This window comes from Panthera uncia (genome assembly GCF_023721935.1).
Source record: "Panthera uncia isolate 11264 chromosome E2 unlocalized genomic scaffold, Puncia_PCG_1.0 HiC_scaffold_19, whole genome shotgun sequence".
NCBI lineage: Eukaryota > Metazoa > Chordata > Mammalia > Carnivora > Felidae > Panthera > Panthera uncia.
In genome coordinates this window covers 26790772-26813427 of record NW_026057588.1, presented here as the reverse complement: position 1 = coordinate 26813427, position 22656 = coordinate 26790772, and the positions used below count along the sequence as shown (strand labels likewise).

At 52.6% G+C, this 22656-nt stretch overlaps 1 protein-coding gene across 1 annotated transcript; it reads left to right on the top strand.

Annotated features, from left to right (window-relative positions):
• Nucleotides 1-3912: 3912 nt before the first annotated feature.
• Nucleotides 3913-19753, top strand: SALL1 (spalt like transcription factor 1). The gene is given in 4 exon segments (XM_049620791.1): nucleotides 3913-5115; nucleotides 14114-14450; nucleotides 14452-17548; nucleotides 18702-19753. Coding segments are annotated over 4 exon segments (3951 nt in total). The 5' UTR covers nucleotides 3913-5039; the 3' UTR covers nucleotides 19143-19753.
• The last annotated feature ends 2903 nt before the right edge of the window (nucleotides 19754-22656 follow it).

Here is a 22656-nt window from a genome sequence, read left to right as displayed (position 1 = left end):
AGAAGGAAGATGAAGTTTGCCTCGGGCAGGCTGTGTGGGACCTCTGGCTGGGATGCATGCGGGTGGTTACCAAGCCCGCCCTTCGCTCGCCACGGCTGACTTTCCCGCCGGAGCCGGCGCCGGGGCGCCTGGTCCCCGCGCTGCACCCGGCGCCGGTCTGGAGATAGCCCTTGGCTGTGGGCGGCGGGAGTCCCCCTGAAAGTGCGCCTTTTCGCCGCCGGGACTTAGCTGCTGGGGAGCGAGCGCGCCGAGTGCGCACTGCGTCGGTCGACTCCGCCCGAACCGGGGGTACCCACCCGAGCCTGCTCCCCGAGGCCTCGGGTTCGAAGCCTCTCCCGTGGCGGAGGAGAGGTTGGGATTTGAGCAGCAGCCGTTCGGTTAAGGAAGGAGTTTCTGAAACTCTCGGGAAAGCGAAGTCCCGGGGCGTGGAAAATAATCGAGCCGACGGTGGGTTTTCCAAACTTGATCTTTGCTCTGGGACATTTTTTCTGCCCTCTCCCTCAGTGCTCTAGCCCCCACCCGGGGCAAGAGTTCTAAGGGCTAGGGTAACTAACTGCATCAGTCCTTGCTCTCTCTGCCCACCGCCCCCCAAAACTTTCAGACCAGAAAAATACAAATAACCCCACCGCAGGAGTGGCTCCTGCGGGCGCGTTCAGGCGTCTCCATCCCAACACACACACACACACACACACACACACACACACACACACACACACACCACCATCACCACCACCACCACCACCACTCCGTCCCTCCCACCTCCTGGTAGAGGAGGGACTGGGAACCTGATCTCCGGGCTCCTGCCCCAAACGTTTCCCCATCAATAATGCTGATACCATCGATGTGCCTCCACCCCCGCCCCCCGAGCACCGCTGCCGCCTTTTCGCCGCTTTTTGCTTGACAGAAGAAAACGAAACCTCCCGTAGTGCCCTCCTACCCTTGGCCAGGGGCCCGCGGGGACTGGGGCCTGGGGCAGAGCAAGCAGGGGCACCCGTAGGGCGCGGGGAGAGGGGGGCGTCCTTCAGTTCTGGGGTGCTCAACCAGCGCCGGCGGAAAGAGAAGGAGGGTCCCGGGCGCAGGCCAGGCCTCATTCCAGGCTCCATCCCAAACCTGGGGTCAGACTGGGCCGGCATAAGATTTTTTTGCGAGTGGGAGAACCAGGCCTCGGAAAGGGGAGGCTTGACACCCTCTCCCCTGCCCAGGATCGGGATGACGCGGGGCGGTCCGGCGAAACCCCTTGTTTGGGGACTCAGCGGTGGCCCGTGGCCTTGGGGCACAGCCCTTCGGTCCGCCAACCCACCAAGGCGTTCTAGGTCTTGGGAAAACCGAGGAGACGCATTAGTAGAAACATGGCCATCGAGCCCCCAAAACGTGAGTTCGCCCACCTCGCCGAGCGCCTCCCCCGGGTGCGGTTCTTGTTGGCCCACGAGGTCACGACCCTGGCGCAGCAGCAGCCACACTTCGGGCCACCCCCCATTCCCTAGCGTGGATCAGCCCCAAAGTGCTAAGTCCTCTGGTGGAAAGGGCAAGTCCGAGCCCCGTCGGCCCGATTCGCCCAGCAGCTGCCCCACCTTAGGCTGGGGCGGCGCGACCCCCTATACAGCGCGCAGGTCACTAGGGTGAGCAAGGCGTGGGGACAGGCTCCAGCTGTGGCACCTCACTTGCACTCGCTGCCTTCTCTCGACCGGCTCAAAAATAAAAATCAACCCCCACTCTGTCTCCGTTTTCATTAATTTAATTATTTCTTTGCCTCGCGGCACGCGAAGCTTCACCCGCGCCCTGACATCGCAGCGCCCGCGTCAGCGAACCACGGAACTTGGGCCCCAGACAATGGCCCGTAATTGATGTATTGCCATCAACAATAAAGACCAATTCTCTCCCCGCCATCCCGACCATCCCCCCTCCCCCCACCCCCCCCCCCCCCCACCTCCCCTCTCAGCTCTCCCGGCCACAGAGGGAAAGAAAACAAACAAGAAATTAGCGGGGGACGCTGCGCACAGAGCGAGACGCCCGCCTCTACGCCGTCGAGGACGCAAAAGAACGAAAAAAGTTATTAAAGTTTGGATCCCCCCAATTAATTCGTCTCTCCTCGCCCATTTTTAATTAAACATCGCGAAGCTGCTTTGGCGTGCGCGTTTCGTTTGGTTGTTTGTTTTGGTGTTGGGGGGGAGGGAAGGCTCTCCCCCCCCCCCTTAATCTTAAAACACAGAGCAAGTAACGAACACGTGTGAAGCTATTCCGGGAGCTTCCCGTGGCGCACGCGGCGCGCACGGGGAAGTAGGGCTTGCGGGATCGCCAGCTCGGCTCGGTTCCTGGCAGCACGCGGTGACCCGGAGGCCCGGACTTTCAAGAAGCCAAGAGTGTTAGAGACGGATGCGGCGGCTCCAAACGCGGGCATATTCGGAGAAACGAGTGTGCAAGTGCACATGTACGGACACATTAGTGTACCTGGGATACTGAGGGCTGGTGTGTGCGAAGACCGCCGTTTTGCAAGGGTGGGGGGTGCGGGATTTGCACGTGCTCCGGTACACTTTCCCGGGGGTCTGGGGAAAGCGAGCGGCTCGCACCCCAGGAGCACGCAGATCCATCTTTGCCGAGGGATCTCTTTAAATATTCAGTGAGAAATAATGGCATTTGAAGCACCACCTATGGAAACATTATTATCTTCATTCTTCAACATCAGCCCCACTGATAGCTTCGTTTGTCTTTTTATCAAAATCTACTGTAACCAACAGGACCTGGGGAGGAAAGGAGAGCGAGTGGAAAGGGAGTGTAGCCTGTGTGTGTGTGTGTGTGTGTGTGTGTGTGTGTGTGTGTGTGTTTCAGGGACCGAGTGAGGGCAGAAGAGAGGAAAAATAAAAGAGAAAAGGTGAAGAAAGGGCGAACAGGAATAAGAAAGAAGGGAGAAGTTACACCAAGGGGGGTGGGGGGAAGGTCGCCAGGAGGAAAACAGAAACATTCATATTCACCCGCACACAAAAGATATAGAATTAAAAAAAAAAAAAAAGACCAAAGACCAACGTAACTAAGAGAGAAGAGTCATTTGGGGGAGAACGGTAAGGGTCCAGAGCACCCGAAACTCCACTCGAAAGATTGGTGCCCACTTCGCGCGAACCGACTGTGGTGCTCTCCGGACTCCAGGGCGCTCTCGAATTGGGGCGTCCTTATGAGCCCTCTCCTCTCCTGATAGCGAGATAGGGCAGGGATTGTGTATCTGCACCCCCCTCCTCCCCCATTACTCAAACGAAGTTTGAGTTTGTCCTTCGGGCGCAGGACTTCGGAAACCTGGGAGCGAGGAGACCCTGAGGCGCAAGGGGAAAGAGCTAGGCTGAGCCGAGGACTGAGCCTCAGGTTCGCGGGCGCCCGAGCTCAGCGGAAGGAGTGCGTGACCCGGGTCCCGATTCCGGACCCCGGGGTGCGGGTAGGGAGGCTGCATCCCAGCCTGGGGAGATGGAGCTGGTGCGAAAAGTTTTGGGTGCCGCGCTCGGCAAGTGCCGGAGAGATGGAGACGAGCTTCTGCCGGGCCAGACAGCTGCGGACACCCCCGCAACCCCCCCCCACCACCACCACCACGCGCACCGCCACCATTCCCGGCTCAGCACGGCCACCTGGTTGCCAGGAGCCTGGGGCGCGGCCCCCTCCTCAGGGCGGAGAGCCTAGGGGTCCTGGGGACAGGCTCTGCCCAAGGCCCCGCCGGCCTGGGCCGCGCCTCCCGAGGCCAGGGGCGGGTTGCAGCGTTCAGGGTAAGCGGCGGCCCCTCCCCTCCCCCCGGCTGGAGCTGAACTCGGATCCCAGGCCGGTCCCTGCTCTCCGCCCGCCCCGGGCTCGGCGGCGCCACCGCCGCCGCCGCCTCCCCGCGGAGTGACGCGCCCTGCAGCCAACCGGGGCAGCCGGGGGGGGAGGTCCGGGAGGGGTCCTGGGCGGAGCCGGGCCGCCCCTTATCCCACGGGCTCGGGGCTGCTTCTCCCGAAAACTTCAGCCCTAATTGTCCTGGGAATGTCCGAGGTAGAGAAAGGGAGCGAGGGAGCAACGAGAGGCTGGAGGATCGGGGCCCTTTGAGAAGGAACGGGGTGGCGGGAGAGTTGCCCCTCCCCCCCCCCAAAAGCCCCAAACCCATCACGTTCCCAAACCTTTCCTCGGTCCTCTTCTCCGCGCCCCCGCGAGCCCGCGATCCAGGGGATGGAGAACTCGGGGCGCAGGAGCGCCGAGCCAGGCGGCGAGCGGGAGGGAGGCCGGGCCGCGGGCGGGAGGCGGACCGGCGTGGGGCTGGCTCTTCCCCACTCGCTTATTTTTTTTTTTTTTTATGGGGTGGGGGTGGGCTGTTTTCTGGTAGCTCTTAAAGAAACGAAGAAACACTCACGAAACGGGACTTCCTCCCCCCAAATCCCGCCACGGGACTCCCTCCCCCCGCGGTCCGGCGCGCCTAGCGCCGGAGTTGGGAAGTTCGCCGCGCGCCCGCAGCCTGGGTCTCCAGCCCCCGCCGCCCGGCCCCACCCCCCCACCCGGGAGGCTTAATTCCGGGGAGGGCATGCTAATTCGGGTCGGCCCAGCCCGGGATGGGGGGGGACCGGGGGGGGGGGGCGCGGGCCCGGGCGCCGGGCGCGCAGAGGCGAGGAGGCAGGCCCGCGGCGGCCGGGCCGCGGAGTCCCGGGCGGTCGCGAAGAGGGTTAACCCAGTGTCGGGCGGCGCGGCGCGCAGAGCCAGCCCCGCGGCCGGCTTATTGGGCCAGCGCGCGGAGAGACAGGGGTCTGCAGCAAATCACGAACTAATTGATTAAGGCGAGCGGGTTTGAATAGCGCTGGCCCGGTGCCAATCGCCTTTCAAAGAGCCCCTCTATGATTAATCGCAATGCATTATTGATAATCATAATTATAGCAGGACACATGCGCGCTGCGCCCGGGGCCGGGGAGCCGGGGAGGGGGCGGGCGGGCCGGCGGGCGGGGGGAGCCGCCGCCGCCGCCGCCGCTCGATTTCCGTAATTTTGAGAAGATTTTTTTTTAGTAATTTTTTATTCTGCCCCAGCTGATGTTTGAGCCAGCATGTCGCGGAGGAAGCAAGCGAAGCCTCAACATTTCCAATCCGACCCCGAAGTGGCCTCGCTCCCCCGGCGAGATGGTGAGTGCTCCGGCCCGCGCCGCGGACACACACACGCACACACACGCACTCGCACTCACACTCACGCACACCCGGACCCACGCACACGCGGCTGGTTTCCGCGCCCACCGCCCCGCCGCCGCCGCCGCCGCCGGGTCCCTGTTCGCCTTTCCCACTCAGCGTATTTCTTTCTTTCCTTCCTTCTTTCTTTCTTTCTTTCTTTTTTTTTTTTTTTAATTTCTTTTTAAATTTCCAATTTGCCTGCGCCGGGCTTCCCTCCCTGGCTCGGGGAGAGCAAACACTTCTCCCGGCAGGATCTTTCCGGAGTTGTTGGGTCTTCCCGGGTAGGGGGTGGGGGGTGGGGAGGAGCTCGGCCAGGCAGGCCCGGCTCCTCCGGCCCGGCTTTTCCGGGGAGCCGCGGCCGGGGCCGGGGAGCCGGCTGGACGCGGGGCGGGCGGAGGTCGGCCGCGCGGGGCCCCTTGCGCTCCCCGCGCTGCGCCCGGGGCCCCCGGGCAGGCCTCCGCCGCGCCGTCCCTGCCGCCCCGCGGGAAGGAAGTTTACTTGGTGCTCCGGGCTGAACTCCCAGCGTGGGGGAGCCCCCTTGTGCCGCGCCCCCCCCAAAGCGCTCACACTCCACCTGGGCCGGCGCGGCGGAATGGGGTGACTTTAGGGGCTCAGAGCTACCAGAAGACGGGGACCTGTGTCGGGGCGCCCGTGCCCGACCTGCTGGGGTCGCGGCAGGGGTGGAGGGTGCTCTTTGCTGCTGGTTCCTTCCGAGACACAGTGCAGGCGGACGGGGGACAGTGTTGGGGGCCGGCTACCCAAGTTTATCCCGGCGTCTTTTCTCCCAGTACATGCACCCCCTGCCCAGCCCCGAAGAAATCTCTAGATTGGGTGTGCTCCCGCAGAGGATGGTGGTACCCCGTGCTTCCAGGAATCGTAAGGGTCTTTTTCCAGGGCGGGGGGGGGGGGGGCTCTCCGGCCAGAGGAGAACACCCCCTCCCCCCCGAAACAGAGGCATTGGCTTTCTCGGGTGGAGGCGACCACTGCGGGGTCCCGAAGGGAATGAACAAGTCTAGAACAAAGTTTGTGTGAGAGCGCTGAGGCCGAGAGTAGGAGAGATCCCGGCAGGGGATTTAGGGTACGGAGGGAGGACACCTCGAGTCCCTCCTTGTCCCTGAGGGGGGTTCTCTTTAGGGGCCTCCGAGTTCCCAGGCCCAGCGCCGCAGGCGAAGGAGCGGCGCCCGGTTCGGTCTCCGGCACGATGCTCGCCTCTCGGCCGCGGGAGGACGAGGGCAACCCCGGCGGGGGCTCCGCGGCTCCGGACGCCACTCGGAATGCTCAAGTCCCGGGCGGCTTTTTGGGGGATGGAGGAGGGAACTGGACCCGACAGGGCTCATAAGTGTGGCCTGGGATCGGCACCTCTGTCCACTAAACTCTGCGGCCGCCCGGGCCCCGCGGTTCCCGGGCTCCTTCCCCAGAGGCCTGCTTCTCAGTAGAGCTGGGGCTCGGGGGACCCGCGCAGAGCCGAGGCAAAGTCGCCGGGACTCCCACTCCCCGCACCCCGGCTGTCGGGAAAGGAGACTGCTGGCATAGGGATCCCTGTGAGAAATTGGGGAGAACTGAGACCCGTTAAGAAAATGGCTTTACAAATATTTGCACCCCCCAACCCCAGTACTTTCCCCAGCTTCAAGCCTTACCCGAGTCTCTGCGATTTTAGTCCGCTGAGCTGAGCCCCCGAACCCCGCTTTCCACCCGAGGCCAAACCGGGGATGCGAGGTAAAGCGGGGTGAAATTTACCCAAGGCCGCAGCAACAGCTCCGAATATTTTCCCCGGTTTTCTCAGCTGGTTTCTTCTTCTCGCCCCCACACCCACCTTTCCTAAAGTTTCTGGTGAGCCCTTCCGCCCCGGAATACTGTTCAAGTTCCCAATATTTGTAGGAAAAACCAAACGGGAGGAGAAGAAAGCGTTTTTTCGGGTTTGGTTTGGTTTTGTGTTTTGTTTTGTAAATTTGTACCGATTTCACACATTTTTAAAAAGGGAGCCAAAGACTCGGGGCTTCGGGCTTGGGGAAGAAATGATGTCTGGGTACATCTTTGCCTTTTCGCCTGTCGCCTTCTGAATCCGGAATTTTTAATAGTTAAGGCTTCTCATAAAGCGATGGTATAAAAGGAGTTCACTACCTCTTACCATTATTATTTATTAGACTTTTTTTTTTTTTTTTAGTTTCTTTGAGCTTTGAGGTAAGTTAATTAAGTAACTGAATCAAGTTTCCTTTTCTTTTTTTCCTCATTCTTTCTTCCTCCCTCCATCTCTTTCCTTTTTCTTCCTTTTTTTTTTCTCCCCTAAAGCTGATTCATTGTCCTAAGAAGCAGTAAAGTGTTAGGGGCACTGTGTCCAGAGCCGCTCTCCTCTCTTTCTCACCTCTCTCCACCCCCACCCCTTTTTTCTTCCGTGGTAATGGTTTTAGGTTATGACTGTTTTTACATGGTTGAACAATAAGTTTGGGGGAAGCTGCCTAGAGGGTAGATTTTGTAATAGGGTTACAGGATTTAGTATGTTGTGATGATATTAGTACACAACTAATCCTTCTCAGCGTCTGACTTACAGGAGGGCCTTGCACTCTCCCCATCTTTTTATTTGGGTGCAGTTGAGAGATAAACGGACTTCAGAGTAGATGACATCTCTGGGAGTTCCCTTTCAAAAGTCACCATCTTTGCCACAAGGAATTCAGCAGTGTCTGTTCACGTCCCCACACATAACACACACTTGAAAGAGTTGATGGGGTTGGAGTGTTGTCTTTGGTTTGTTTTGGTTTTTGGTTTTGTTTGGGGGTTTCTCTTGTCACATGTATACAGGTTCCTAAATTTTTAGAAGACAGTGCCTCACTCAAGCATGAGTGTGTGTGTGTGTGTGCGCGCATGTGTGTGCACGCGCATACAAAGAAAGCCATAGCCATGCTCAACAGCCACACGGATAACTCCATCAGAACAAGTTCAAGAAAACAAGATTACTTGGTCAGTCTTCCAGTGTTCATGTTTTAATTCTACTTGGGTGCAGCTGTAATGCCACAGACACCCTACATTAAAGTTGGGAATTTTTCTATGTCTTATGAAACCAGCATTATGGCACATATTAACTTGTCTTTTAAATAATATTCAGCGAGCCTGGAATCATTTGTAGAAAGATGACTGCCTCTGGAAAAATTATGTACTGAGATAAATCATTCTTGAGGAAGGGGACTATTCGAATCTAATGATTTCTATGTGGGTTCTTTACTAAGCTCTGGGTTTCAGAGGGGTGTGTGTGTGTGTGTGTGTGTGTGTGTGTGTGTGTGTGTGTGTTTTGGGGTTTTCTTCCTTGGGTAGTGGTTCTGAGATTCAAGTAACTGCAGGGATGGCCCCATTCAGACTCCATTCATTTATTAAAGTATTGTGGCGCTCAGTTTTTCAAGGAGAAGATAATATTGGAAGAAAGATAAAAACCTCACGAACTGGAGATAAAACACTGACTCATATAAAGTATCATAAACATTCCTCTTATTTATATTAATAATGAAATTCTATTATTTACCAAAGTAATTTACTCATTGTGAGCAGCTTAATGGCAACACATTGATTTCTGGGCCCAAAAGGTTACAGAGAACTATAATTAATTGCTTTTTTTTGAAAAACCGACACCTGCAAGATAAGGCAGTTGGAAAGAATTCATGGGTAATCAGGCCTATTTTAAGTTTGTGGCATAATGGAAGATTCTGGGTGAGAAAATGCAGTTTTGGGGGATTTGCTTCGGGCCACAGATACTTTCTAAAAATGGCAAAACCACACACAACAAGCAAAGTGTAGTGGGGCACGAGAGACTGGATGCAAAAGTAAATCTGTGATAGTGAACAGCTCATGGTTTCTTGTACATCAAGTTTCTCCTATGGTTTGTAGGTGCAAGTGCCAGTTTGTAGGTTATTCTTTGGGGACTTTATTTCACTTCTGCATTTGCAGGTAGCAGTTCATCTCCACCAAGAGCCCTTTAGAAGGCAGAAACCCACATTTCTCATGTAGGGATCTCAGTGCGAGTGCGAGAGATCCCGCCCCGACTCGCAGTTTGCTAAGTTTGTTGAAATGGTTAAAAGCCAAGCTCATAACCGGAACAAAGTCCTCGTGCGGTCTTAATTCGGTTTTTCTGAGACCTGTCCTGGTACAGCTAGCCACGTCGTCCAAAATATTCTTCGATTACCAAAGCTGTAGTAATTTAGCAGTTTAGCAAAGATGGTAAATTATCCTAAGCCCCAGCACCCCTCCCCCCAGCAGAAAAAAGTGTGTGTGCCAGGCTTTACAAAAGCTAATGTGTCCAGCTGTTTTAACCTTTGCTAGCCTCCTCCCATGCAGAGGTGACAAGGTCCAGATCATAATATGTCCTTCAGTATCTTCCCAGTGACCCCCAAATTCAGTCTTCCTAGTCACTTAGCAGGAAGTTAGTAGTTTATTTTAGTTTCACCTTATCAGCTTGGTGTCTTTTCCTAACCTTATTCCCCTGTCACCCTCAGATGCCAGACCCCCAAAGGGGAAGATTGACAGGTAGTTCCCATAGCTCAGTTTTACCCTCAAACAACAGGGATTTAGTTTCTTGTGCCTTTGCCAATGTTTATGTAGTCAAAGTTGAGATCTCGCCTTAAGGAGTCTCTCTTTTTACGCGTCACTGGAATAGGAAAGCCACAAAGAAGTTTTTGAACAAAAACCCTTGCAACTGGAACCCCATCTAGCGTTCAGTTTGATTCATCCGAGGGGAAGACATTTTCCCCCAACACAGATTGTGTACGTTAGGTGGGCTTGTATCACTGTTTAAAAAGGCGTGTCTGGACCGTGTTGTTATTTTTTCCAGAGCCTTCGCTTGTAGTCTTCCACTCAAGAATCCACTAATCCCGGCCAGAACACGGAGGGAGTTGAAGCGGGCCAGTAAATGTGTCATTTGGTTGCATATCACATAGAGGAAACTTCAGACATTACGGAGAATATACAGAGCATATGTGGCAGTGTTTAAAATTTCTTTGGCATCTTGAGCTGGACATTCAGGTGGAGGCTTTTCCCAGATCGGTGCAGAACAATAATGATGATAATAAAAAGGTGAAAGACCAATCAGTCAGAAACGGTGCTGATGGCCTCTCCAAATGGGTCTTCGGGAAAGCACAGCCTGTTAAAATTATAGGCTCCACAATCCCAATCACGAGGGGTTCCATTAAAAACGTTAATGTGATCTTAAGGTCGTGGAAAGTAAAGGGAAAGATCTTTCTGAAGAGCTCCAAAAAAGAAAACTAAATGTGGTAGAATAGGGTTGTTTTGTTTTGTTTTGTTTTGGTTTTTTCCTGGCTTGGCTAAACCTTGCCGTGTGGGGCATAGTTTTATTTTTGTTTTCACAGTAGACAGATACACTGGAACACTTCCATTTTCTGCCTCCTGTTCTGCAATGTTTGGTTGAGATGATGAAAAACTGACAAATTTGAATTGGGGGTCAAGTACCTAAATAGTACGAGAACTGAAACATCCGGGGTTTTAGCATAAACTGAATGCAGCTACAAGTTCACCCCCTTATCCTCTAAAAAAAAAAAAATCCCAGAAAAATGCCAGAGATCTTTGTGTGTGTGCATACTCAGAAAACTACTCCTTCTTAAATTCTTCCTTTGTGACTGGGATCATAAAATTAATTTGGATGCAAAACCCATAGAGAAGGAACTGGAATGTTATTTTCACCATAGCACAGGGAACAAGGCAACTGTATTTACTATAATGGGATCACCAGTTGCAATCCTGTGTAACAGATTATTGAGAAACAAGATAGCAGCCGGTCAGAAAAATGAATTGGAACACGTTTGTGTGTGTGTGTTTGTGTGTGTGTGTGTGTGTGTGTGTGTGTGTGTGTGTCTTACAACTTAAAATACTCCCTTTGGTAGTTAAAGATTCAAACTAGTCCTCATGTTTTGTCTTTGTTGCTGTTGAGCGTCTTTGTTGGAGTTCAGTTCAGAATGTAGATACATTTAAAGTTAAGAGCTATTAACTCTTAGTACAGCGACACCTGCTTTTGAAATAAATCAAAATAGATACCCAGAATTTTTTTTTTTTTTTGGTGTTCATAAACATCCGGAAATTAAATTAGTTGACTCGGCAGTGGAATCACATGTCAGCTTATTAAAATGTTGTGAAAATCCAAGCTGAAACATAGGCAGCTTTTTAACACCGTCTTTCTTCGAAGCAAGCAGGCATATTTTTAAGCACCTCTATTTTCCGTCCGGTTAGCACGGCCCGAAATACAAAAATGTTCAGGTTGGAAAAACTTGAAAATTCTCAAGTGAGTCTTGAAGCAGCCCAAATGTAGAATTCAAGCCCAGGAAAGTAATAATCAGCGAAATCCTGTAAAGTAAGCTTCTTTTCATTTTGTCGATATATTATGAGAATATCAGATGTTTGCAAGTTATAAAGAATTAAAATGCCCTTTAATCGTGAACACAGATGTGCTAAATATTTGAAGGCAACTACATTGTAATGTGTACAATTGATGAAGTCAGTTTTCTGATTTCCCTTGCTAGTTATTTAGTCCTGAATCTGTCATTATTTGTCTAAGCCCAGCTGACCAAGCAAAACTGTGTTTTAAAGTGGCTTTATGTTTTGATAAATGTGAGCTGGTTGAAAAGTATTTTCCACTGAATGCAGAGCTTAATAGAACATGCTGACATAATAGTTTTAATGCATTTTGTTGAAAATGTGTGAACAAACAGAATAGCTTTTGTTCCTTCATAATTGGCTGTAAAAGTAGATGGAAACATAACCATTACATATGGAAATGTGCAAAGAGAAAGAAATAACATTTCTGTTGAATATATTAGGAATTGCATTTCCTAGTTTAAAATAAGCATCTGAAATGGATGCATCATTTAAAATTGGTTGTCAAAATAAGAAGCTTTAAACAGAATTTTTGTCACATTATTTTTGTCCCAAGTTAAGCGACGTAACTGCAGCGAATTTCCTTTAATATTTTGTTTACATTATTTTAAGGCAGGGAGAGAGACAGAAAGTGCTTAAAACAGCACCTTGAATGTGCACAGGAACCCGGTGCCAATTAAGATGATTAAACATTAAATTAAAACTGAATCATTATTGGTATTTTCTGCCACAGCCAAGATTTGTTTGGTATTGTTAGTGCATTTTGCTGCATACCCTTGTGGAGATTAAAAGATGGGTGTTATTAGAAAAGCTAGCTTGTTGAGTATAACTTAGCTACTCAGATAACACTCACAGTGAATAAAGTGTGCCTACATTTGGCATACTTCACCCGGGTTCCTCATCGACTCGGGCACCATGCAAGGCCAGTAGAGTTAAAGGAATTTCCAGAAGTTAGTATTTAGGTATTAATTGTATTTTCCGGAATGCCACACTACTGAAGCTTTTTAGGATGTTTACTACAAAGAGGCAAATGGCTGACCCTTAGGAGCTGCCTCTTAGGTTTACCGAAGAAGCAACATTTTGAGTTGGTATTTATTCATATTTGCAATTAGTTTTTTTCTTTCCCCCCCTGCAAGTTTTCTTGGGAGATTCAATTTGGAAGTCATGGAAACTAACTATTATCTGATTCAGTTCTGCAGAAAAGCATGCAGGGAGGTAATCCTTGAATTAAACAGTTTTTTTTTTTTTTCACAGCCTTCGGAGATGACCACACACCATTTGTACAACAGAAGTTGGTGTTCCCCATGCTGGGCAAACAATAAGGCTCCATCCTGTCTTTGAATAGGATGTTAGCTTGCAGTTGGAGATTTTTATGTTTAATTTACAAATGGATCTTAGTGAGAAGAAATCTGAGCAACCAGTGGAAACAAACATGAAATAAAGGGATTTTTATAATGAAAGGTTCAGGACAATCTGTTAAACAATTGATAACACCGAATAGCCAACTGTTTTTAAAGGCATTCAGACAAGGAGAATGGCACAGCATTTGCAAACTCGAAACCAAGAATTATTTCTTCCCTTCCCCTTAACTGCACATCCTTCTATAAGTTGACGTTGAATCAGAAATGTAAATCTTGTGCCAGTTTTTTATAGATACAGAGAGCACTCTTGATGAAATATTTAGAGGCGTAACGTTGCCATTTGGAGCACAATGGCATATATAAGTTGAACAGTGGAATGGTAGCCACGGTTGCATTCTTTAATTTTAAAAATAAACATGCCACGGGGTGATATATAGGTGCCAGGCAGGCCTTGTAACGGATTATGATCACTGTGTTTCTCTTCGTTGTGTCTGTGTGTGTGTGTGTGTGTGTGTGTGTGTGTGTGCGCGCGCGCGCGTGCGTGTGTGTGCGCGTGCGTGCGTGCGCGCTGCTTTCTTGTTTGCATTCAACTGAGTCTTGAGCAGCCTGGAGAATTTGTTACTGGTGTGGCTAAAGCGTGTTTGTCACGGGTAGGCCTCAGCTCAGGTTCTAGGTAGGGGCTGGAGGTGATTTTTAAGTTGTCAGTCTCCAGCTTGGTGATACGCATTTCTCTCCCCTCCCTTGTCAACAACTGATTGGAATCTGAATGACTACAAATTAGTTTAGTGACAGAACAAACTGTCACAGATATCTCTGAATCAGTTGAAAATGAATAAGGTTGACAGAAACTCAAGAGCCTAATAAGTCCTCAGAATGGTTGCTGGACCCTCTCTGGATGAGTAGACAATAAGGTGTATAAAATATTGGAAATCAATAGTGGCCTATGGAATTGCATTATGCACTGATGTCTTCAGTTCGTAGTATTTTATATTTTGATGGATTATCTGAAGACCGTGGCTCTCTGAGATGCCGGATTGATAGGGATTCCTCCACACCCCTAAGATTTAATTATGAACGTTCTTGGGTAATATCGACTGCTTTTCCAGGGGCAAGCGTGTTGAGTTTTGAAGACCGAAAACAATGGATCAACCTCCCTCTTGTTGCGAAGGCGCGGGTGACCCCGTGTGGCCCGGCCCCCTTTCTAACCCTGCCCCTTTTGATGTTTGCAGGAGACGCAGAGAAAGGTCAACCAAATCGCACCACCAAGAGCAAGGACGCCCACGTGTGTGGCCGGTGCTGTGCCGAGTTCTTTGAGTTATCGGATCTTCTCCTCCACAAGAAGAACTGCACTAAAAATCAATTAGTTCTCATCGTCAATGAGAGCCCGGCCACCCCGCCCGACACCTTCACTCCCAGTCCCCCTCCCGATAACCCCGACGAACAAATGAATGACACCGTGAGCAAAACGGATCAGGCCGACGGCGGCGACCTTCCGGAACACGGCGGACGCGACAGGGAAGAGTCCATGGAGGTGGAGGCCCCGGTGGCGGCTAACAGAGGTGGCGGTGGCGCCCTGGGGGGGGGGCGGGAGCGGGGTCACCCCAGGCTGCAGCGGCGGCCCCTCCACAGGTACCTCAGCGATCACAACCTCTCTACCTCAACTCGGGGACCTGACGACACTGGGCAACTTCTCCGTGATCAACAGCAACGTCATCATCGAGAACCTGCAGAGCACCAAGGTGGCGGTGGCCCAGTTCTCGCAGGAGGCGAGGTGCGGCGGGGCCTCCGGAGGCAAGCCGGCCGTCCCGGCCCTCATGGAGCAGCTCCTCGCCCTGCAGCAACAGCAGATCCACCAGCTGCAGCTGATCGAGCAGATCCGTCACCAAATATTGCTGTTGGCTTCTCAGAACGCAGACTTGCCAACATCTTCGAGTCCTTCTCAAGGTACTTTACGAACATCTGCCAACCCCTTGTCCACACTAAGCTCCCATTTATCTCAGCAGCTGGCGGCGGCAGCTGGATTGGCACAGAGCCTCGCCAGCCAGTCTGCCAACATCAGCGGTGTGAAACAGCTGCCCCCCCTCCAGCTACCTCAGAGCACTTCTGGCCACACCCTCCCACCCAACAGCGGCGCTTCCCCCAGCATTAACATCTTGGCGGCAGCGGTGACCACCCCGTCCTCGGAAAAAGCGGCTTCGAGCGCCGGCGCCTCCCACGCCAGCCACCCCGCAGCCTCGGCATCGTCGTCACCAGCTTTTGCAATAAGCAGTTTGTTAACTCCTGCGTCCAGTGCACTTCTACCTCAGCCGGCCCCCGCTAACTCGGTTTTCCCCAGCCCTTTGCCCAACATCGGAACGACTGCGGAGGACTTAAACTCCTTGTCCGCCTTGGCCCAGCAAAGAAAAAGCAAGCCACCAAATGTCACCGCCTTCGAAGCGAAGAGCGCTTCGGATGAGGCGTTCTTCAAACACAAGTGCAGGTTCTGCGCGAAGGTCTTCGGGAGCGACAGTGCCTTGCAGATCCACCTGCGCTCCCACACCGGCGAGAGGCCGTTCAAGTGCAACATCTGTGGGAACAGGTTCTCCACCAAGGGGAACCTCAAAGTCCACTTTCAGCGCCACAAAGAGAAATACCCTCACATCCAGATGAACCCCTATCCCGTGCCTGAGCATCTGGACAATATCCCCACGAGCACCGGCATCCCGTACGGCATGTCCATTCCTCCGGAGAAGCCGGTCACCAGCTGGCTAGACACCAAACCGGTCCTGCCCACTCTGACCACTTCGGTCGGCCTGCCGTTGCCCCCGACCCTCCCGAGCCTCACACCCTTCATCAAGACCGAAGAGCCAGCCCCGATCCCCATCAGCCATTCTGCCAGCAGCCCCCCGGGCTCAGTCAAAAGTGACTCCGGGGCCCCCGAGGCGGCCACGCGAAACCCGGGTGGGCTCGCAGAGGAGGCCGAAGGGCCCCCCGCGCTACCCTCCGGTGGCAAAAGTGAGGACGGCACCGTGGCCCCCAGCTCCGCCCCGGCAGCCAGCGGCAGCTCTCTGAGCTCCCCGGCGGTGGCGACGGCCGACGGTGGCCCCGGGAGGGCCACCGCTTTCACCAACCCCTTGTTGCCGCTCATGTCTGAGCAGTTCAAGGCCAAGTTTCCTTTTGGGGGGCTCCTGGACTCGGCCCAGGCATCAGAGACCTCCAAGCTTCAGCAGTTGGTAGAGAACATTGACAAGAAGGCCACTGACCCCAACGAGTGTATCATCTGCCACCGGGTCCTCAGCTGTCAGAGCGCCCTAAAGATGCATTACCGGACGCACACCGGGGAGAGGCCCTTTAAGTGTAAGATCTGCGGCCGGGCTTTCACCACGAAGGGGAACCTCAAAACCCACTATAGCGTCCACCGTGCTATGCCCCCGCTCCGAGTCCAGCATTCCTGCCCCATCTGCCAGAAGAAGTTCACGAACGCCGTGGTCCTGCAGCAGCACATCCGAATGCACATGGGAGGTCAGATCCCCAACACCCCAGTCCCCGACAGCTACCCCGAGTCCATGGAGTCCGACACGGGCTCCTTTGACGAGAAGAATTTCGACGACCTGGACACCTTCTCCGACGAAAACATGGAGGACTGTCCTGAGGGCAGCATCCCCGATACGCCCAAGTCCGCGGACGCGTCCCAGGACAGCTTATCTTCTTCGCCTTTGCCCCTAGAGATGTCAAGCATCGCTGCTTTGGAAAATCAGATGAAGATGATCAGCGCCGGCCTGGCGGAGCAGTTGCAGGCCAGCCTGAAGTCCGTGGAGAACGGCTCCGTCGAGGGGGACGTCCTGACCAACGATTCGTCCTCGGTGGGCGGCGATATGGAGAGCCAGAGTGCGGGCAGCCCGGCCATCTCAGAGTCTACCTCTTCCATGCAGGCTCTGTCCCCGTCCAACAGCACCCAGGAGCTCCGCAAGTCCCCCGGCGCGGAGGAGAAGCCCCAGAGGCCAGTCCCGGGCGAGTTCGCCAACGGCCCGTCCCCCACCCCGGTGAACGGTGGGGCTCTGGATTTGACGTCCAGCCACGCGGAGAAAATCATCAAGGAAGATTCTTTGGGGATCCTCTTCCCTTTCAGAGACCGGGGTAAATTTAAAAATACTGCTTGCGACATTTGTGGCAAAACCTTTGCTTGTCAGAGTGCCTTGGACATTCACTACAGAAGTCATACCAAAGAGAGACCATTTATTTGCACGGTTTGCAATCGCGGCTTTTCCACAAAGGGTAATTTGAAGCAGCACATGTTGACACATCAGATGCGGGACCTACCATCACAGCTCTTTGAGCCCAGCCCCAACCTCGGCCCCAATCAGAACTCGGCGGCGATCCCCGCCAGCTCGTTGTCATCTCTCATCAAGACAGAGGTCAACGGCTTCGTGCACGTCACGCCTCAGGACAGCAAGGACACCTCCACCAGTCACGTCCCCTCTGGGCCTCTGTCCTCCTCTGCCACGTCCCCAGTTCTGCTCCCGGCTCTGCCCAGGAGAACCCCCAAACAGCATTACTGTAACACGTGTGGCAAGACCTTCTCCTCGTCGAGTGCCCTGCAGATTCACGAGCGAACTCACACTGGAGAGAAACCCTTTGCTTGCACTATTTGTGGGAGAGCTTTCACGACAAAAGGCAATCTGAAGGTACCTCACTCTGTCTGTCCCTCACACCCCCCCCCGCCCCCACCCACCCAGCCAGCCAGCAGCCCCGATAACCACGCAGGCAGAGGGCGTTCTCGCCGGGGCACCTGCCGCACGTGGCCCACCGCGGCCAGGCGCCCGCGCGGGTCAGGGTTGGGGCAGATGTCTCGGGGCGGGCCGCAGCCTGCTGGACGTGAGAGCACATTGAATAATTTGGTGCCCCAGCGAAGCAGCTGCCCATCTCTTGCTGTCTCGCTAAGTGCACCAAATGAATTGCCTCACCTACCAAGTGCGACAGCCCGGCGTTGCCATGGGGTATTGATTAAAGACCTCCACGTGGCCTGTGAGCAGCCCGTATCACTTAATAATTACAGTCCTCCTCGGCGGATGCATCTGTTTTTCGCAAGTATGCAGCCCAGCGTGGCTTGCTCTCCTAAAAACCATCACGTCACTGCTCGGCTAAATGGGTATTATGATAATTGATTATACATTTCCTCCCGATATGTGTTGGAAATAAAGCAAATATGCTTAGGTTCTAGAGCAACAGTTGAGTGCTCTCACTGTGTACATTTTTTGTTGACAGAGTATCTCTCTAGAGATCGCTGCCAGTAATGTGAGATGAATAATTACTTTCTGGCTCTTTCTCGCCGCGCACGGGCCCTCCGATGGGCAATCTGCGAGGGGTACTTTCTTCCCATCTGCAGAGGACGTTTATAGGGTAAAGGGTGTCAGATACAATACTTACCATTGCAATGAGAGTGGACATAACAATTCTAACCCTGAAAGGAGCTATCTGCGACAGACTGGCCTGCTGGAGGCCATTATAAACTAAATACGGGTAATAAAAAAAGAGTAAGTAAGGCCGGCATCTTTGCCCAGGAAGAGGGAAGGCGGCCCAGGGCTGGGGAGAAGCGAGCGCGTTATTAGGAGGCGGCCGGAGTGGACAGCTCCCGTTACCTTCTCCACTATCTGGCACTTAATAAGAATAGACACGTAGGCCACTTGCTTTGTCGGGTGTTGGGATATGAGCGGAGACAGATTCGACTATTAAGCTTCTCCCTTCCTCTCTCTCTCTCTCTCTCTCTCTCTCTCTCTCTCCCCCCCTTTTTTTTTTCTTTGCCCCCTTCCCACCCCCGCCCCTTTGCCCTCCTCTCAGGTACACATGGGCACTCACATGTGGAATAGCACGCCTGCACGACGGGGTCGGCGGCTCTCTGTGGATGGCCCCATGACATTTCTAGGAGGCAATCCTGTCAAGTTCCCAGAAATGTTCCAGAAGGATTTGGCGGCAAGGTCAGGAAGCGGGGATCCTTCCAGCTTCTGGAATCAGTATGCAGCGGCACTCTCCAACGGGCTGGCGATGAAGGCCAATGAGATCTCCGTCATACAGAATGGCGGCATCCCTCCAATTCCTGGAAGCCTCGGCAGCGGGAGCAGCTCACCTATTAGTGGGCTGACGGGAAATCTGGAGAAGCTCCAGAACTCAGAGCCCAGCGCTCCGCTGGCCGGCCTGGAGAAGATGGCCAGCAGTGAGAACGGAACCAACTTCCGTTTCACCCGCTTCGTGGAGGACAGCAAAGAGATTGTCACAAGTTAAAGCAACCCTGGCTGGAGAAATAACAACCCCCTTCCAGAAGGAGACCCACCGTTGCCTCCTCCCCCCCCCCACCCCTTCCCTCCTGGTTCCCCCAGATCTATGAACTACAACATGATGAAGACATTCTTTTGTACTTTGTTCAACTTCTAGAGTTATAAGAAAGCTTATTTATTAGTGATATAACCTTGCTTTGCAAACAGAATGCAAGCGTTAACTTTGGTCTTCTGTATTTTGGACTAAATACTAATTGACTAGAGCGCTGTAACATTTATGGCAATCACAAGTTGCCCTGCTAGGCGGTCTTAATCTGGCATTAACTTATTTTCTATATCCGGTTTAATATGAATCTGGTGTTAATGCAATGCCTCAGTGATGCATTAGATCTCTAATAAAGTCTGTATATAAATGTACACTTTGATCCTGCTGGAAAATTTTATCAGCAAACACATTGTCTAATCTTTCTAAACAAATTTAAGCAAAGGACTGGAAGTACAGACTGATCAATGTGGTTCTTTGAAAGGTTTGGGGTTTTTTTGTTTTGTTTTATGGTTTTTTTGGTTTTTTGGGTTTTTTTTTTTTTTTACTCTAAAATTCAACCTGCTTTTTTTTTTTTTTTTTTTTGGTAGATTTAACCATTTCCGTTTTGAACTGCGATTTGTATTGTGCTTTTTACTTGAGTCGTCCTCAATGTTGATAAGTTTCTGTACAGTAATAAGCACGCAGAATTCTTTAGAGAAAATACAAGTGTTGTTTTGGTAGTTGAAACTGAGACGTAACATTTTGCCTTGTAGGTATATTCACAATAGAAAATTTGTGCTGGAATTTCACAATGCTGCTAAGTATAGCATCTTGAACAACCTTCAGTGGAGAAAATGTAGATGCTCTTGTATATACAATAAGAAATATCACTTTCATTAAAATGTACATATGTTCCTTACAAGAGCAAATGCTTCTTCTTGATCAAGAGAGCAGGTATAGTGTTCGTTTATTTTGTATTAGGTATGGAAGGAAAAAATTGGACTGTTACATGCACTTTCTTGGAAAGTTGAAAGGAAAGGGGGGGTCCAATTTCTTTAACATTTAATACTTACTAACAACAGAGATACTGTAATTTTACTCAAGTAATCAAATACATTTTTTTTTTGCAACAGATAAAACAAAATACTGTGTCTGTGTTTTTAGAGTGCATTTCTATGGAGCCAGGGCCCGAAATGTATTTTCACATTTCCCCAGGCACTAGTAAGTAGTGTATGTGAGTGTGTATCTCTCTCTCTCTCTCTCTCTCTCTCTCTCTAAATAAGGAATTGTAAAAGGCGTCACAGAAACAGGTTTGCATGACCTGTGGATTTTTTTTCTTTTCCTTTCTTTTTTCTTTTTTTCCTTTTTTTCTTTTTCATTTGGAGGATCTCAGTATTTTCCCAGTTCTCTATGGCTTGTTTGGGCACAGGGCTCACACCCCCCCCTCCCCCCGCCCCCCCCAGAAAAAAACCCCAGGAAAAATGAAAGGAAATAAAAAGTGGTTATGTTAACCGGGACATGTGGCCCATTTAGACTTCAGGTTTATTTCAAGTATGTTGATTTCTCTTCCTTTGATTCAGTTGCTTTTTTCAGGCAGGGAGAGCAGCGTGGCCGGAGAATTCCCGATGCAGTGGGGGGGCGGGGGGGGGGTTATATAATCTGACTCTGAAACTAGGCCTCAACCCAGAGAGGTCAACACGTTCTTCAATTAGGCTTTCAAACATTTAAACACATAAGTATTTGAAAGAAAAAGTCCAGTAAGATTTGAGCATTTCATCATCAAAATTCAACCTGACTCTTCCTCTCTCCCTTTTATTATAGGGGAAACATGTTTTCTTCCTGAGCACTATTTTGGGGTAAGCAAACGGACAGGGTGGAAGTTAGTGTCCACAGGGGTCGGCGATTTGTTTCTTTCAGGGAGGTGGTGAGCCGCCGGCAGCCGGGGGCCCTGCACCCAGGTAAGGGACACGCTTCGGGTCGCCTCCCACTAGAAGTCTGCACTGGGACGCAGGCCACTCCAAGCTGTGTGACTCAGCTTGGGGGCCCAGGGCAGGACAACGTGGGGGCGGGCGCCCCCAAAGCAGGAGAGCGTGAGGGTGAGCTGTGCTCAGAGTCCGGGTGTGCGGAGATCTGCCCGACACTTCACCGCGCGAACACTGAGGGACTGCGCCTCCGCTGTCCCGGCCACGCGCCCCAAGACAGACGCCTTTGCTCAAGAGTGGGGACGCCAGGGAAGGCCGCAGTTCTGGCCAGAAGCTCTTGTCCTACGCGGGCCAGAGGGGACGTTTCCGTGGCGGAGGGGGCGTCCTTCCCCTTCCCAAGCCTGGGCGCGGCGACGCGGGGGCGCCCCGGGCCGTGTGCCTCAGGGTCGGGGCGCTCCTCCCGGAAGCGGCCCCTGCACCCCGGGCCGGCGCCTGGGGACAGGCTGTGGGGATCGGAGCCGCGGGCCACCAAAAAGGGCGGGCTCGCAGTGCCCCCTGGGCGCACTGCGCTGCGGCGCCCCTGCGCCCCTCCCTCCGCTCCAGGGGGTGGGGGGGCCGCGGACTGAGCCCCGACAACCGTCCCAGGCGCACGCCCGCCGGCGGCCCCCGCTCGCCGCCCCCCAGCCCGGGACTCCCACCCGCCCGGCCGCCCGCGGGGTCAAGGCCCTGAGCCACCCCGGGCTGCGCGTCCGTTTCCGCGAGGCGGGCGGTCCGGGCCGGGAGCAGGGCAGTTGTTTCTTTTTCCCTGCTCACCACCAACCTCCTCCCATCTAGGTTTTTCTGGAAGGGGGTTAAGGGGAGCAAAGATAACTTTTTGGTTAGACAGACTTCCCCAGGCAGCCGAAGCCCTTAACGGAAGGTCGGAGCCCTGGGGTCCCGGTCTCTCCCCACCTCCCCACCCCGCTTCCCTGCGCCTTTGTCCCTGCCTCTCCATCTATCGATCCATGGACTATCTCTCTAACCTATTGATCATTACCTGCCCACTCGCCTTGCCCTTCATTTCCAATTCATTTCCAAATTGAGGATCGTCCTCAGCCCTGCTGCCCCCTCACTCTGCCATCCCTACACTCGGCCTTTTGGCTCAGCCCCGCAGAAGAGAAATGGATTCATATTTGTAAAGCAACACAGTTTCTTTTAAGGCGGCCCACGTTAACGCGCCGCCACACCCCGCCCGCTGCCCCTTCTGACACTCGAGATGCGTGGAGGCAGTTTGGAAACCAAGGGGGACCGAATTCCCTGGGTTGCTACCGCCCAGAATGATAGCGAAGTCCCCAACATTTTTGAACTAAAAATATTGACTTTGGTGACATGTGCCCCCCCCCACTTCCTTCTAAAAAAAAAAAAAAGTGAATTGGAAAAATATAGGAAAGTACAGCGAATAAGGGAACAAACCGCCTTGTGCCCACGGCTCAAATTTGCAATCGTTAGCAACTTGTCGGGGTTTCTTCTTCTTCTTCTTCTTTTTTTTTTTTTTTTTGACTATGCTTTTCTTTTTCTCCCTCGTGTCTCTCTGT